The 16,656-nt window shown below is 42.2% G+C and overlaps 2 protein-coding genes across 3 annotated transcripts in view; one reads left to right on the forward strand and one right to left on the reverse strand.

The window, feature by feature from the left end:
- Positions 1–9,820, forward strand: part of LOC129076222 (collagen alpha-6(IV) chain-like) — a 356,839-nt gene extending 347,019 nt beyond the window's left edge. Inside the window, 5 exon segments of the mRNA XM_054580400.1 lie at positions 265–411; positions 1,117–1,233; positions 6,145–6,336; positions 7,032–7,318; positions 9,490–9,820. Coding sequence (XP_054436375.1) covers positions 265–411; positions 1,117–1,233; positions 6,145–6,336; positions 7,032–7,318; positions 9,490–9,750 — 1,004 coding nt within the window. The 3' untranslated portion in view covers positions 9,751–9,820.
- Positions 9,821–12,467: 2,647 nt separating this feature from the next.
- The window catches only part of ATG4A (autophagy related 4A cysteine peptidase), a 63,164-nt gene continuing 58,975 nt past the window's right edge, over positions 12,468–16,656 (reverse strand). For both annotated transcript variants that reach the window (XM_054580375.1, XM_054580376.1), the window contains exons 11-13: positions 15,257–15,313; positions 13,537–13,645; positions 12,468–13,025 (exon numbers count right to left, since the gene is read on the reverse strand). In XM_054580375.1, the coding sequence (XP_054436350.1) occupies positions 12,955–13,025; positions 13,537–13,645; positions 15,257–15,313 (237 nt within the window). In that variant the 3' untranslated portion in view covers positions 12,468–12,954. The remainder of the gene's footprint in view (positions 13,026–13,536; positions 13,646–15,256; positions 15,314–16,656) is intronic.

Here is a 16,656-nt window from a genome sequence, read left to right on the forward strand (position 1 = left end):
ACAAACATTTCCTGATTTGCCTACTATATACCAGACCCTGAGAAGAAAAGATAAATACAACTTAGGTCTTACCCTCAAGGAGCTACCAATCCACTGGGCATTGGGTAAAGAGAACGTTGTGTGGTATTCAGTGGGGACTGTGAGGACAAAGAGGAAGAGCAGACAGCTGGCGATTATGAGGCAGAAAGGAAGGCTTCCAGGGACCAACTTCAGCTGCCTCCTCGGCATCAGTCTGACATTTCCATTCCCCTTACCTGCCCATAGGCTTTTCTGGCCCCCGAGGTGCTCCTGGCCAAACACCAATTGCAGAAGCCATTCAGGCTCCTCCTGGACCCATGGGTCTACAGGGTATTGATGGCATCCCTAGTCCCATGGGAGATCCTGGAGTTTGAGGCCCTGTAGGCCTACAAGGTAAGGTTGGTGCCTCAGAAAGGGGAACTGAGACAGCCTTGGCTGAGAGGCTGAAAAAAATGGCTAGAAAGCCCACATCTCAGGGGGTGCTTTCCTCAAGCATTTCCTATGCTCCTCACAGACCTCTCAAGCTTCTTTGGAGGAGGAAGGGCCAGCAGAACCAGCAGTTGTACTTGGTTTTAGAGAACGTGTGGACAGAGCATAGCGGTTACTCCAGACAGCTTGACCCCCACTAACATGCTGCTGAGAGGAGGAGGGAGTGTGGCAGAGGATGAAAAACAATGGAGAAAGCCCAGGGCTGTGGGACAGGAAACCTGGCTTCTAATCTATTTTCCCCCTCCCCAACTAGAATAAGTTAGTAGTCTCTCTTGGTTTACATGTCCTCATTTCTGACATGAGATGCCAGCAATGGCCTTGCTTTCTTCCCAGCATTGCTGGGAGGATAAGAGGAAGGGAGAAGGAAATAAATATGAAGTGGATCAGAAGAGCTAAGTTTAGAGTGCAGTCCCAGGGCCCAGATGCCCCAACATGAACTAACGATTAGCCCAGGAATCTCGGCCCTTAGCTCAGTTTGTGTTGCAACATCATGGCCTGTGTGCCCTCTCCTGGTGAGTCCTGGGCATGACATACGAGTCCCCTTTTTCAGGAGTGCTCCTCCAGACCCTCCATATTGAGTACCCCACTGTGGGCCTTCTCTCTTTGCAGGCTCCAAAGGTTTACCTGGCATCCCTAGCAAAGATGGCCTAAGCGGGCCCCCTGGCCCACCTGGGCCTCTTGGTGATCCTGGTCTTCCTGGACTGCAAGGCCCTCCAGGTTTTGAAGGTCTGGCAATGTCGGCACTAGGGGGAGAGGGCTTCTGTGAGGGTTAGGGGCTTGGTGGTGAGTTAAAATCTCAAATTTGAGAATTAGGAAATTGACACTGCCCAGAGGCTGGAAAACAGGGCACAAATTCATTCTCTCTGAGCCTGTGAAGGATTAGAGCCCTACATTCTTGAAGACAAAGTCCTGTTCCAACTCCTTTTATGGGTTGTCTTCTACTTTTCTAAAATTAATTTTATTTTTAAATCATGTTTATTCTATTACAGTTGTCTCAATTTTCCCCCTTTTCGTTCCTCCATCCATCCCACCCCCGCCACCCCATAGTCAATTCCCACTCTGTTGTCCGTTTCCATGGGTCATTCATACATGTTCTTTGTCTAGTCCCTTTCCCTTCTGTCCACCGTTGTCCTCCTTCCCCTTCCCCTCTGGTCACTTTCACTCTACTGCATGTTTCCGTGCCTGTGGTTTATTTTGTTCGTTAGTTTATTTTGTTGAATAGATTCCACTTATAGGTGAGATGATATGGTATTTCTCTTTCACCAACTGGCTTATTTCACCTAGTGTAATATTCTCTAGTTCTATCCATGTTGTTGCAAAAAGTTGGAGTTCCTTCTTTCTTTTTTAATGCAGATTGATTTTATTATTTTTTAAATGTCAAGATCCATTATAAAATATTAAAAATTTAAATCCTTTATAAAGTCTCAGCAATCATGACACATACACAGAAATAATCAAGTAGATCAATGAAATAAAATGAGCATTCTAGAAACAAACGTATATATCTTTCTAACAATGTAATATATGATTAAACTGACATTTCAAATCAGTGGGGAAAATAAAGCTTATTCAACATATAAGGTGCATGGATCACTATTACTTGAAATAAAACAAATATAGAGACCTATTTCACAGATTATAAAAGAAATATTCAGGTGAGTTAAAAATCAATATATAAAATCTAAGGAGTTTTAGGAGAAAATACAAAATAATATTTTTCTTACCCTGAAGTAACATATTCAAACCCAGAAGCTATAAAGTAAAATCTTGACAATATGACTCTATTAAATATTTAAGACTATACAGTAATATTCATGTAAAAAAAGTTAAAGGACAAGTAATAGAATAGGAAAGTATTTGTAACACATCTATAAAAGGGTTAATAGTTTGTTTGTTTTTCTTTTCTTTTAGGGAAAACATTCTACAAACATTTAATCAAAAAATGGGTAAGGAATACCAAAAAGTCATTTAAAGCTTCTTTTAAAAATAATAGAAATAGGCAAGAATTATGCAAAAACAGGTTAAGTATCAACAAATAATTAACAATTAAAATAATACATCATCGTGGCAATCAGATTAATAAGTATTAAAAATATTGGTAATATCAAGTATTGGTGACTGTGAGAGAAATGTGTATTCATAGACTCTTTTTCTTCATCTTCTTAAAGCAGTCCCTTTAGCATATCTTGCAATGCTGGTTTGGTTGAGGTGTACTCTTTTAGCCTTCTTTTGTGTGAGAAGCTACTTACTTCGCCTTCCATTTTAATTGAGAGCCTTGCTGGGTGGAGCAGTCTTAGTTGAGGCTTTGCTCTTCATGACTTGGAATATTTCTTGCCATTCCCTTCTGACTTGTAGTGTTTCTGTTGAGAAATGAGCTTCTTGCCATATTGGGGCTCCTGTATATGTTATTACCTCTTTCTCCCTTGCTTCCCTTAGGATTCTCTGTTTGTATTTGATGTTTGCCATTTTAATTATGATGTATCTTGGAGTGGGCCTCATTGGGTTCCTCTTGAATGGGACCCTCAGTGCTAACTGGACTTTGTGACTTTTTCTCTCCTCCAATTAGGGAAGTTTTCCATGATTACTTTTTCAAATAGGTTCTCTATCCCTTGCTCCTCTTCTTCTTCTTTCTCCTCCTCCCCTTCCTCCTTTTTCTTCTTTTTCCTCCTTCTTCTTCTTCCTTCTTCCTCCTCCTCCTCCTCCCCTGCTCTTTCCCCTTCTACTTCTTCTTCTTCCTCTTCCTCCTCCTCCTCCTTCCTCCTCCTTCTTCTTCTTCCATCTTCTTCTCCTTCCTTCTCTTCCTCCTTCTACCCCTATTATCTGGATATTATTACATTTCAGGTTGTCCTGCATTCCTCTAAATTCCTCTTAATTATTTCTGAGTCTTTTTCATTTTCTTGCTCTGTCTGGGAACTTTTTTCGACCCTGTCATCCAGCTCGCTCATTCAATCCTCTGCTTCATCTCGCCTGCTTTTGATTCCTTCTACTGTGTTCTTCAATTCAGAAATTGTATTTTTCATTTCCTCTTTGTCTCTTATTGATAGTTTCTATGTCCTTTTTCACACTGATATAGTTTGCAGTAAGTTCCTCATAGTTTCCCTGTAGTTTTGTAATTCTCTCTGATCTCACTGAGCTCATTGAGCTTCCTTAGAACTGTTGTTTGGAACTCAATATCTTGCTAAACTAAATAGTTTACTTGCCTCTATTTCATTTAGTTCTCTTTCTGGGGATTCCTCCTTTCCTTTCTACTGTGGGGTGTTTCTTTTTCTTCCATTTGTGAGCATTTTTTTTTCCTTCTGCTTCTTACATTGATTTGTCTTGATCTGACTTTGTGGTGTGTACTTCTATGGTAGGAGACCACTATTTTTTCTTTCTGGATCTGCCTCTATGATGTCAAATGTTGACCCAGTCTTACCTTAGGCAGTCTGTTTGAGACATCCAGGAATCTACTGTCTGTGGCTGTCTCCTTCAGCTGTTAATCTAGTCTCTCTGCACTCAGCAGGCCAGCTTAGAGACACCACAGGGCAGGGCAGAGTCCCTCCTGAGGGTGGGGCTATTAGGTCCTCTCACGCTGCTGCCTCTCAGGGGAGTAGTCTGCCTGAGCCAGATGGCTGCTGCCATATGGGGGAGGAGTCAGCACCAGGATCCCGCCCAGCTACTCTCCATTCTCTCCCCAAAACCTTCATCTCCAGTCTCTCCTCAAGTGTCTCTAGACCACTCTGCACCCCCTTTAGCCAGGGATCTACTATCTGTGGCTGCCACTTTGTACTCAGCTGTCAGGTTTTAGCACAGCTGGACCTAGGTGGAGCCTCCTGGGGACAGGGCTATTTGTCCTTTCATGCTGTTGCCACTCAGGGGAATGGTCTGCTTGAGCAAGATGGTTGCTGCCATAAGGGGGATGAGTCAGCACTGGAATCCCACCAGCTACTCTCTCAGTTTTCTCCTCGAAGTCTCTTTCCCCAGTCTCTCCTCAGGCATCTCTAGCCCACTCTGCCCCTGCCTTTGCCAGAGCCCAGGATAAGTGGCTGCATATAAACATGTATGCATTAGCCCTTTAAATGGCTCTTTGCATCTCCAGCTGCCCATTTCTGGCAGAGAGCAACCCTGCTGCTTTTTGCAGCTGGCTTTATCTGTGTACTTTCTGGGCTCTGGTGCTGTAGGCTGGAGATCCCTGCTTATGGTTTAGACCCCGCTCTTCTCAGGGGGATCCAACTGGCCGTTTCCATATCCTTCTGGTGCTGCTGCCCGTGGGTGCCCCGCCCGCCTTCTCAAGTCTGTACCGCACTCCTTACCAGTCAGGTTGGGCTAAAACTGATTCTCTGTTTGCCCAAGGTTAAAAGGCTCCTCTCTTGCTATTGTTCAGTTGTTTGTTCCAGGTGATTTCTCCACAATTTAGTTGTAATTCCAGGTTGGTCCTGGGAGGAGGTCAGTGTGACTTCCACTCACTCCTCCACTATCTTGATCCTCCTCCATCTTCCAGCTCTTAAGAGCCCTGACTGTATTGTACAGCATGGCTTCTTGCCTTGCACCTCCCTTTTTCTACCGAGGGATTGTGATGTGGATCAATGTGTGGTTCAAGAGATAAGAAAATTTGAGATCAGATATATTGTTTTGCTACTTACCTCCCATCTTACATCAGAGATAGCAAATCAGTTGTCCTGATTAGAGAACAGCTCTGAGGCTCCTTAGGAATGTGGTGTGATCATTTGCCATGGGAAGGGGAGGAGGTATGATTTTGTCCTGCTAATCCTTGCTCTTCTTTTGTTGCCTCTGATTCAATATGTAAAGGTGCTTAGTTACCTCCTATGAGGGCCCTGGCCTGAGAAGTAAACCCCTCCGCCCCTTCTTAGAGAACCCAAAGCCAGGTGACTGTGGAAGGGAAGTTGGATAGTGTGCTTTTTAAAATGGGGATTCTGTAACTGGATATAGCACTCCCCCATTATCTGTAAGGGATATATTCTGAGACCCCCAGTGGATGCCTGAAACCACAAAGAGTACTGAATTCTATATATAGTGGTTTTTTCCTATACATGCATAGCAATGATAAAGTTGAATTAAGAAATTAGGCATAGTAAGAGATTAACAATAATAATAAAATAGAACATTTATAACAATATACTGTAATAAAAGTTATGTGAATGGATTTGGGGTCATTATTAAGCAAAATAGGGGTCACTTGAACTAAAGTGACCTGGTAACTGAGATGGCTACTAAGTGACTAATGGGCAGGGAGCATATACAGTGTGGAAACATTGAACAAAAGGATGGTTCACATTTTGGGCAGGACAGAACAGGATGGTGCAAGATTTTACTGCACTACTCGGAATGGCAAGCAGCTGCTTAAAACTTATGAAGTGTTTAATTCTGAAAATTTCTATTTAATATTTTTGAACTGTGGTTGACCACAGGTAACTGAAACTGCAGAAAGCAAAACCCCAGGTAAGGGGGAACTACTCTCCATCTAAATTGGCCTTCTAGCTCCACACTTGCTAGCTGTGGGACCTCTGAGCCTCAGTCTCCTCATCTACAAAGTGAGGTGATGAAATTGTGCCTTTCTTAACACTCAGCACAAAGTGAGTAGCTGCTATTATTATTGGCTACAACTGTCTCACCCCTTTTCTGCTCTTTCCCTCTCAGGATCTCCTGGAAAACAGGGCCCCTTTCGGAAGGCTGGATTGCGTGGACAGAGCGTGAGAGTGGGCTACACCTTGGTGAAGCACAGCCAGTCAAAACAGGTGCCCCTGTGCCCCTCTGAGACGACCCAGCTGTGGTTCAGTTACAGCTTGCTGTTCGTGGAGGGGCAGGAGAAAGCCCACAACCAGGACTTGGGTGGGTACTGATTCTCACAGCCAATCCTAGCCATCTGTCTCCACAAGAACCAAGAGACATGCTCTTCACTTACCCCAGCCCTTGAGGGGCCCACTGTTGGGTAGTGGGTTACAAGCACCAGCTCTGGAATCAGATCTATGTTCTAACACTAGTCATGTACCTGGGGAAAGTTATTCAACCTCTAAGCTTTCACTTCCTCCTGAAAGGAACAAGGCTAATTCTAGTACCTATCTCATTAAGTGGTGTAAGGATTACATATTTCACCCAATGTAAAATGCTTAGAACAATGTTTGGCACATATTAAGCACCCCAAAATGTTAGTCATTAATAGTAGCAATAATAAGATGACCTATGAGGCAAGGATAATTACCCAAGAATTAATTGTGTAGTCTACAGGTATACTAATTCTGAAAAGCAGACTCACTCTAGTAAATGCTGGCTTTACAAAGAACATTAATTCAGGAGATATTATTCAGTTTATAAAAATATTATTTTCATTATCAAACTTCCCTGGTGCAGTAAAAATAGGATTTGATTAACAGACTTCAGTATGTGTAGTATTCCAGGATGGGTAGGAAAGGTGTCCCTGCTCTGGTACAAGTGGTTGAATGTAAAACCAAACCACCATCCAGCTAAGTCCTAGTAGCCCTAGGCATAGTCCCAGCCCTACTCCTGCCTACCTTATCTCCTTCCAGGGTTTGCTGGCTCCTGCCTGCCCCGCTTCAGTACCATGCCCTTCATCTACTGCAACATCAATGAAGTGTGCCACTATGCCATGCACAATGATAAATCCTGCTGGCTCTACACCTCTTCCCCCATCCCCATGATGCTCATCAGCCAGACCAAGATCCCTCAGAACATCAGCCACTGCTCTGTGTGTGAGGCACCCTCACAAGCCATTGCTGTGCCCAGCCAGGATATCACCATTCCACAGTACCCCCTGGGCTGGCACAGCCTCTGGACTAGGTACTCCTTCCTCATGGTAAGGCCCCTGACCCCAGTGTAGAGGCAGAGGGCAGGGATCTCTGGGAGGGTCCCTCATACTGACTTCCAGACTCAAGGGACACGGAGTAGAAACCACAGAGTTTGAAAGTAAGGAAAATGCTTGGCCTAGGCTTGGCTATAGGCCAGAGAGCCCAGTTATGCATGAATGACAGGTAATTACAGGTATGAGTATAAAGGAACAGTTTGTGCCCAGTGGTTCATGGGTGAGAATATCTATGTATCACCAGTTGGACAGCAAAGGACAAGCTGTACCTGCTTAGGGCAGGGACACACTCTCATTGGTCAGGCTGGGCATGGCACTCCATTCTCTTCTGCCCACTTTCCCTCTAGCCATTGCCACCTCCTCCCAAAAGGCTCAGATGAGGGCATGCTCTGTTTCCATGTTCTTGCTGGGGTTTCTGCTGCCTTGCCATTTCTGGTGGGAAGGCAATGGCCAACTATGCTGTAAGATAGAGCTCAGACTATCTGTAAGCCTAAGGAAACATCAGATCCCTCAAATGAAATTCCATGAGTAACTGGGGACATTAAATGAGTAAAAAGCAAAGTTTAGGGCCAGGATAACTCCCAGAGCAAACCACTGTGGTATCCACTGAAGGAAGTACTGGCTTCACCAGAGGTTCTTCGCTAAATCACCAGGGGTGAAATGGTGAGAGAATGTCTTTGAAGAATTACCAAACTTCAGTCTTCCTCACATTAGTTACCTACCTGGGGTAAGGTACTTCCATTTTTGCTTTATCTTTGTGAATTGGGAAGTTTGTCCCAAGTAAATACAGAAACATTCACCTATCAGTCTGTCCTGTCCATTGAGATTCCACAAGGAATGGCACAAAAGTTATGTATGAAATCTCATGTACTTTGCTCATAGGAGTGCTCTTAAACCCTTATTCAGAATCTCTTTTACTGTACACATAATTCTAACATACTAGAATATGACTATATATATTCTGAAACGTGCAAGGGTAGGAATTTGGACTACCTAGTAAGTCATGCTGAAGCAATGATACTTGCCTACTGAAAGGGATGAACGATGGAGAAAATGATTCAAAGGCCACCCAAGAACTCTACAAGCCTAGTCTCTTGGTAAAGGGTCCCTGCATACTCCTCCAAAGCAAAAGCTGACATTCATAGCAACAAGCCTGGGTCATATGCAAATTGTAAAATACAGTGTCTTTTGTTTAGTAAGGCAGGGTAATGTGTCATTCATGCTAGAAAGTTTTCTACCTGAGGAGCAAAATGAGGAAAAGTCTGATGCTTCATTTATTAGGAAAGGTCACTTTTATGGAGACACATTTTGCCGAAGTTCTGCAAAGAAAGGTGTTACTGTGTGTCTGACTTAGGCCTTAGTCTCATTGGCCATTTGCTGGCCTGGATATGTATGAGGCCTCTTTCCCACTTCCTGTGGTCCAGATAATAACCCAGCTGAGGTGAGAGGGAGGGGACAGGTGTAGAGAGAGGGGGCTTCTGTCTATGAACACAGTGACCAGAAATTATCAGTTCATGAGTGGCACTGATGAGGAAAACCCGGAACTGAATGCTGTGGTAACTTCCTAGAGTGAGAACCAGGTTGTTAGGCCTAATCTGAGGCCAACATGTACACAGCAGGTAACAAACACTATATGCCACCCTAAACATTGTGGTACAGATTGAAAATATAAGGGAGGGTCCAATGGCTTAACCACTATGTGAAATATTATGTGCTCCTTCCCTTCTTGGCATATACTACCAGGGTCTTGGAGTAGACAAAGTGCTCTAAGAAGAAAGTCATTTTGAAACCTATTGAATTTTCCTTAATTCAGCCTTTCTCATGCTTATGTATCCATGGAATTCGAAGGGTGGAGCAACAGCTGCCCCCCTTGCCTGAGGAGGCACCAGCAGTTTGGGAAATGCTAGCTGAGATGTGGTTGCAGCCCATGAGCAGTGGGATGGGAGGACACCAGGGATCTTGGAGGGATGCTCCTGGTCCTGAGGCTACTGCAAAGGAGAATGAATGGCCCAGGTCCTAAAATACAGCCTTTGGTCTGCTGGCTAGACAGTAGGGTTGAGCCAAAGGGCCTGAGTTTAGGAATGAAGCCCATATCCTTTCTGGAGCAGCAGATTGCCCATCATCTCCCACGGGTCCAGCTCACACCTCACCCTTGTCCATTTCAGTACACTGCTGTTGGTGCCGAGGGTGGAGGCCAGTCCCTGGTCTCGCCTGGTTCCTGCTTAAAGGATTTTCATGCCACTCCTTTCATTGAATGCAGTGGTGCCCGGGGAACCTGCCACTATTTTGCCAACAAGTATAGTTTCTGGCTGACGACAGTGGAATAGTGGCAGCAGTTTGGAGAGAAACCTGTACTAGAAACATTGAAAGCTGGGCAGCACCATACACGAGTCAGCCACTGCCAGGTGTGTACGAAAAGCCTATAGGGTGGCCCCTGCCACTCTTCCCCTTGCTCTCCCTTCCCCCACACAGTAGTCACCTCACAAACCCAAACCATCTCAAAAAGGAAGGCCTAAACCCATTTGCCTATCTGACAAGTTGTACATTGGAGTCTTGTTTGGGCTGGACTACTGGACACTAGTTATGCCAACCCTCAAACCCAATGGGTAAGCCCTCCCTGATGAGATCTGCTGTCCTATTTCTATCAACCTGGTGGTACCATTTGATTTGGATGTTTGCATGACTATCCACAGCTACGTCAAAAAGACCTGCTGGGCTGCCACTTTCTTAGACTGCTAGCTTTCCTTACCGTCTTGATCACAAAGTGTTTCTATAGTAGCTGATAAGTCATCTCTTTATGTCCAGAGGTCACCACACATTATTTGGCTTAAACCAGAACCTAGTGTTTCCACATGAAAAAAAAAATTACCTAAGGATTCATGGATGACTAAAGTCTGCACAGAGCAAGCCCTCAGTTTTCAAGAAAACCCACTGTGTCTAGGCAGGCAGCAGAGCTGGAATGAGGTGCCAACCAGTAGCCCAGGGTGAGCTTTGACTACTTTGAGAGTGAGCACGACTGGGCTCCAAATTACTTAGGGAGGTTTGAAGGCCAGCAGCCAAGAAAGGCTCATTAACTTCATATTGTCCTAGGCAAATCACACCCTCCTTACCATCTTCTTCCCCAGGCAGAGACCTATATGACTTGGCCTGGTCCAGAGTAGAGGATGCATCATATGTGGCCAGGGCCATAAAGGGAAATGAAAACCACAGTCTTTTCTCCCAGGCTAGGGGTAGAAGGTTGGATGGGTAAGGAGGTATGAATTTTACTTTTGACTCCAGGAACAAAAAGGTAAATCCCTCATCCCAATTTCTCAGAAGTCCCTGTTTAATTCAAATGCCATCCAGATATGTGTAGTGTAGCAAACTGAAGCTGCAGTTTGTTGGTGCTTTTGCATTTTGAGGCTGTTAGAGACTTTCCATTAAAATGTCCATCCAATTGCCCTTTTACAGGTAGCCCATTAAGCTATTTTAATACATTTTTAAAACCTAAATCAAGCCTGAGTTGAGTGTAAAGTGTATTGTGTTCTGTTTGTGGGGGGGTTTGTTTTAAGCACTTTCTTTAATTATCAGTTTCCCAGAATACTTGGCTATGTTGACATAAGGCAATACCTCCCAAATGATTCTGTTTCCTTAACTATTATGTAAATTGTGCCACACAAACAAAAATTAATCAGTATATTCTGAATTATTGTTACTTCACCTCCTCTCTAAGTGATAAGCATAGTGTTGGCTTTATATATTGCAAATTAAACAAATTAAATATGAACATTTGACTTTTGATGTTCTTTGATGAAAGCTTGTCTAAAGTCCATCTCACTATGTAATTCATGAGTCCCCCTATGAGCCATGGGGGCTCCTGTTACTGTAAGTTGAACGTTACAACAAAACATTGAGGCAGGAAAAATACAATTAAAGTCAAAGGACAAAAAGAGTTCTCTTACAGGCAACAAATCCACAGCCTGTTTCAGATAAGCCTACAATTGCTTTTAGCCCCATCACATGTTAGAGTCAAGAAAGGAGTTTCCATATTTTTGGGGCTTCAGGATCACTTTCAGATAAATCAACAGTAGAGAAATGTTAAAGTCATTAAAATCAAATATAAGATATATATGCATGTATTTGTACAATATATGTGTAAAATATATCCACTAGGAAGATAAAAATTAATGACATAGGCAATGCACCAGGGAATGGAACTGACATATGGGAGGAGACATTTCACTGAATACCATTTTGAATCTTTTGAATTTTGAGCCACTGAAATACATTACCTACTAGGAAAAAAGGAAAAAATTGGAATCTAAGGAAGCAAGTGCTATAATATTCTTAAATATACAAAAAACAAAAACAAAAACAAAAACCTGCAAACAACGTTGATTTGGTGCTAGCTTTCCAACTGCAGGCCTTCCACAGAACTTTGTTGAGGATGGAGGTGAAATTCATACACATTAATAGGAAAAGAAAAAACTGGGAAGACACCACTGTGACTTGAGGTGCATCCACACAAGCGAGTGGGTGGCAGGGACAATATGATGAATATGTGCTTTAAAATTTAATATGTTGCTAATCCTTAAATGGTTTGGAATTGTATTCGATACATAGATTAAATGTCACCACATGAATAATTCTTTCTAATATGGCTATCAACCAAAATGGAGTCTAATTCAACTACAGTTTTTAAGTTCTCAAACAAATATCAATATTTTAAGACAGTGATTGGCAAACTACAGCCTGTGGGCTAAATCTACCATCCACCTGTTTTTGTAAAGACAGTTTTATTAGCCTACAGCCAGGCTCAGATTGTCTATGGCTGCTTTTGTACTTCCAACAGCAGAGTTAAATAAATATGACAGAGGCAACATGGCCTACAAAGCCTGAAACATTTACTATCTGGTCCTTTACAGAAAAAGTTTGCTGACCCGTGATCTAAGCAATCATGATTTGATTTAAGGGCAGGGTGATGTCTCACAAAAGTATCAATAAGGAAGGGAACAGTGGGTAACACATTAACTAGTAAGGTTCCCCCAAAGAGTCAGGAGATCAATAAATCCATATTTGATGTAATTTCTTTGACAAATTTTCTGATATAAATTATAATTAAATATAATCAATTAAAATACATGTTCAAATAATTTAACAAGAATTTTTTCTCCCTGATGTAATCACTTTATTATTAGAACAAAGGAATAGACTGCTTCTTAGTATTTAGCCCAAAAGAGGTCACACCTGAAAGGGTGAGGAAGCACAGGTAACCATATGTCCTCTGCTGATGCTTGAAGCAAGATGGGAACTGCTGTTTTATCTTCCAAATGTCCACCTCCTCATTTCAGTAGTGGCAGGTTCGCTGTGGCCATGTAAGACAAACTGGGAAGCAAGGGATGACTACTAATCTTTCTGCTCCTAGATGTCATAACTGTTCTAGTTTTTTCTGGGGAGGGGTTGTTGTTGTTGTTGTTGTTGTTGTTGTTTTCTGAGAAACAGTGATTGGCTCAGTCATGATTGATTGCTATCATGTTTGTATGCTGTTGGCATAACAGGCACTTGCTGACTAGAAAAGTTTTATGTAATGAGTTCATGTTCTTCTGGTACCAGATCAAAGACACTCCTCAGGTTGAGTTCCTACTATTCTTCTATACACTCAGAATCTCAAAATCTTCCTCCAGGTCAAACTCCTCTAGTTGTTCAGTAGAGTCAATGAATTCTGTCAGAATATAGAAATGAGAAAGAGGAAAAGCTTGGTTCTTAGGATAAAGTGGTCAGCACATTACTCAGTAGAAAAGACTATGCATTTTTACTTTGTTTGCTAAAGAAAAGCTGTTGTGGAGGAGGCTTACAGATAGGACCACTGTCAAGTATTAGACATTCTCTATAAATAATCAAAATAACCAGACTTTTTACATAGTCCTAATCACAGTGATGAAGATGAAGCTCTGTAAAACCTTGGAGGCACCTTTTGACTCACCCATGGCCTTTGATTTGTTATTTTGAACCAGATCATGAAAAAAATGTCTGATCATTATGATTTTTCATGGAAGTTTTGCACTGGGCTCGTTTTTTGCTATTATCATTCTTTGAAATAGGTATCAGTTCATCAGAGGATTTAAGTAATCAGAAGTACCATTTCTAGATTAGTTCAGACAATTGCTTCTATCTCATAAACCAATTGTTACATGTGGGTATGTTGGCTGTAGGGCCCCTGAACAACCACTTACCTGCCCCGGTGGTTGTCACCTCTGGTTTGGCTGGAGGTACGAAGGGAGGCCAGTGTGATGGATGTTTCTGAACTAATTCAAACATCCTTAAGTTTTCCTTTAGAATTTCCTGAGGAGATATAGAAACAGCTATAAACATTGCAGGGTCACTATATTTCTGGCTAGTTGGCAATCTATACCCTAAGCTCTAAGATAGTGTCCTGGTTGTTGAAAGGTGAAAGCAAAGCAAAGGCCAACCAAAAACACCCATCCTCTATTTGACCCATCTAAAGACCCAGCCCTCTTCAATTCTAGAACTTCCCAGGAGGGAAGGCCACTAAACAGAGAATCTGATAGAAGGCCAGTACTCACTGCCCAAACTCCATCATGAGGTTCGGGCCATATGCCAGTTGCATGGGCTCAATTCAATATAGGGATGTTCCTGAAGTGTCGGGTCCAAAGAAATTTTGGTTAATCAAATAAAATCTGCTTCAAGTGAAATACTGGTACATATTGGCACGGTTTCCATTTAGCCCAACACTTACGGTATATGTCCTAATTCAGATAGCATAGTCTTATCAGAAAATAGTTCTTCTAACATTAAATGTGATATAAATAGTTTTGCTGCATTCTGAAATGGAAGTATTACTTTTAGAAAATAATTCTTCATTATGTCTCAGCTAATTATTAACTCGGGTTTCATGTTCAGCTAGGGGCATTCATGTCATCTGCTCACTTGTGAACAAAAATCTGCCCTCTTTAAACCTGCAAGAGGCTCTGGGCTCCCATCTCTCCAATCTCTTTGTTTTGCAGGTAGGAGAACACTGTGTCTCCTGCTATCCCATCCAGGGCTCTGTTGACTACCGCCTATGATCTACCTTCATTTTTTAAACAAGTGTTTAACAGTCTTCCACATATTTGGCATGTGTTAGCTGAAGATGAGAGAGGCAGAAACAAAGATTGGTGATCCAGCAACACAATAAATACCCTTTTACACAAAACACAAAAAAAGGAATAACTTGCTTTAGGATTTACACAGATTTATGCAAACTGTGTCTCCTTTAACTAGCAGCATGCCTATATTTTATATAAATAAGACAGTTAATAGAAAGGCAAGTCCCCTAAACCAGGTGTGTCCAACCTGTGGCCTGCGGGCTGCATGTGTCCCAGGATGACTATGAATGTGGCCCAACACAAAATGATAAATTTACTTAAAACATTATGACACGTTTTTGTGATTATGTGTAACAATATATTCAATGTGTGGCCGAAGACAGCTCTTCTTCCAGTGTGGCCCAAAGGTGCCAAAAGGTAGGACACCCCTGCCAAGCCTAAACCATAATAGGATACATTAAACTATAAGTGGACTACGAAATACATAGCAAAGTAGTTTAGTTTCTTCAACCATCTCAGTGTCATGAACAGACTGAGGAAAATTTTAGGCTGAGCTATATGAAATTAGGATTTTAGGTTAAAATGGTAGAATATTAGTTGAATATTTCAGGACTTGTAGGTTTGATGTAGCTAAAAACATCACCCACTTGACTTACTAAGCATATTTCTAGCAAAAGATTTTCATTGGTTCCCCCAAAGTTATGCACAGTTCCCCACACCTTAGCTTCTTTCTCTTGCAATGAGGTCATATCAGGCTAGGTTTATGTTACTATGAAAAATAATTTTGAAAAGGAATCACAAGGAATAACTTTTGTTTTTTAAGACTAAGAAAAACATATATCCTTACCTTCTGAACAAGGTTACACCAGCTATCAAAGTCTTTTTCTTCTTTGCAGAAAAATCCCTTGAGTGCAAACAAAAGAATACAATTTAGAACTGGTCAGGGGGAGCCCTGGCCAGGTAGCTCAGTTGGTTAGAGTGTCATCCCAATAAGCCAAGCTTGTGGGTTCAATCCCCAGTCAGGGCACATACAAGGATAAACCAATGAATGCATAAATAAGTAGAACAACAAATTGATGTTTCTCTCTCTTTAAAAAATTCAACAAATAAAAAAAATTTTAAAGAACTGGTGAGGGTCACCAGTGAAGGTCCCCCTGTACTCTAAGATGGAGTCAGTGGCCGAGTTACATGTAGGATGTGGGCCACTCTCCTTGGATGTGATTTCCCAACAATTAGGAGGAAGAATGGCCGGGGTTATTTCTCTCCCAGATCGTTGTCACAATTGGGCACAAGCATTTGCTTATTCATTCTCCCCATCCCATTCTTCCCCTCCCATCTCTCCTTCTGTCTCTTCCTCTCCTTCTGTCTCTCCATCCCCTTCTTCCTCGGTTTCTCCTGTGTCTCTGCTTCTCTCTCTTATTCTGACCCTGTCCCTTTTTCCTTCCTATCCCTCTTCCCTCATACTGTAAACTATAGTAACTTAAAGCCCAATCTCCAAAGTGTGGGGTTAATTCCATTACATTCAATTCACAAATATACACATCTATATAGAATAGTAAACCAGTAAACAAAAGCCAAATAGTACTTTCAGCTACAGGCAATACTTAATAAGGTGGCTTTGACCTTAAGAAAATTTTCTTAGAATGAAGAGAAGCATCACCCTCCTTCTACATCCTCAGAGCTATTGTATAGTATTGAAAGAATGGTCCAAAATAAGAGGAGGACTCTTTGGACACTGGTGCCCTGACAATTGGGTTGAACTGGAAGAAAGGACAGAGACATGTCTCAGAACTACTGGCTACTTCACAGGCAGCTGCCCCATCAATGTATGTAAACAGCATTCATACTTCTGGGGAGGGGGAACCCTGCAACTTTCTGGATTCTGTGCTAGACAAATGGGCACTGTCTACCCAGGGGGCCGTGCCCTCTTCTCCCTCCTTAGCAATGTCCCAAATTATTCCCTTTGCCTGTGTGGTAATAATTAGAGGGTGAGATGGAAAAGGGAGAAAGATGGTAACGCTGATAACACATAACATTTATAGAATGTTTACAACCATATAATTTCACTTACATGTGTAATTTAATGAACAAAATGAACTAACAGGCAAAAGAGAGACAGATTCATACACAGAGAAAAGGTTGATAGCTTTCAGGAGGTTGAGGGGCTGAGTGGGGGTGTAGGGATTAAACAAAAAGAAAAAAAGGGAAAAAATTCATGGATGCAGATAACAGTATGGTGATTGCTGA

Source organism: Pteronotus mesoamericanus, unplaced genomic scaffold, assembly GCF_021234165.1.
Source record: "Pteronotus mesoamericanus isolate MK-2021 breed Mesoamerican mustached bat unplaced genomic scaffold, CSHL_Meso_final contig_58, whole genome shotgun sequence".
NCBI classification, from domain to species: domain Eukaryota; kingdom Metazoa; phylum Chordata; class Mammalia; order Chiroptera; family Mormoopidae; genus Pteronotus; species Pteronotus mesoamericanus.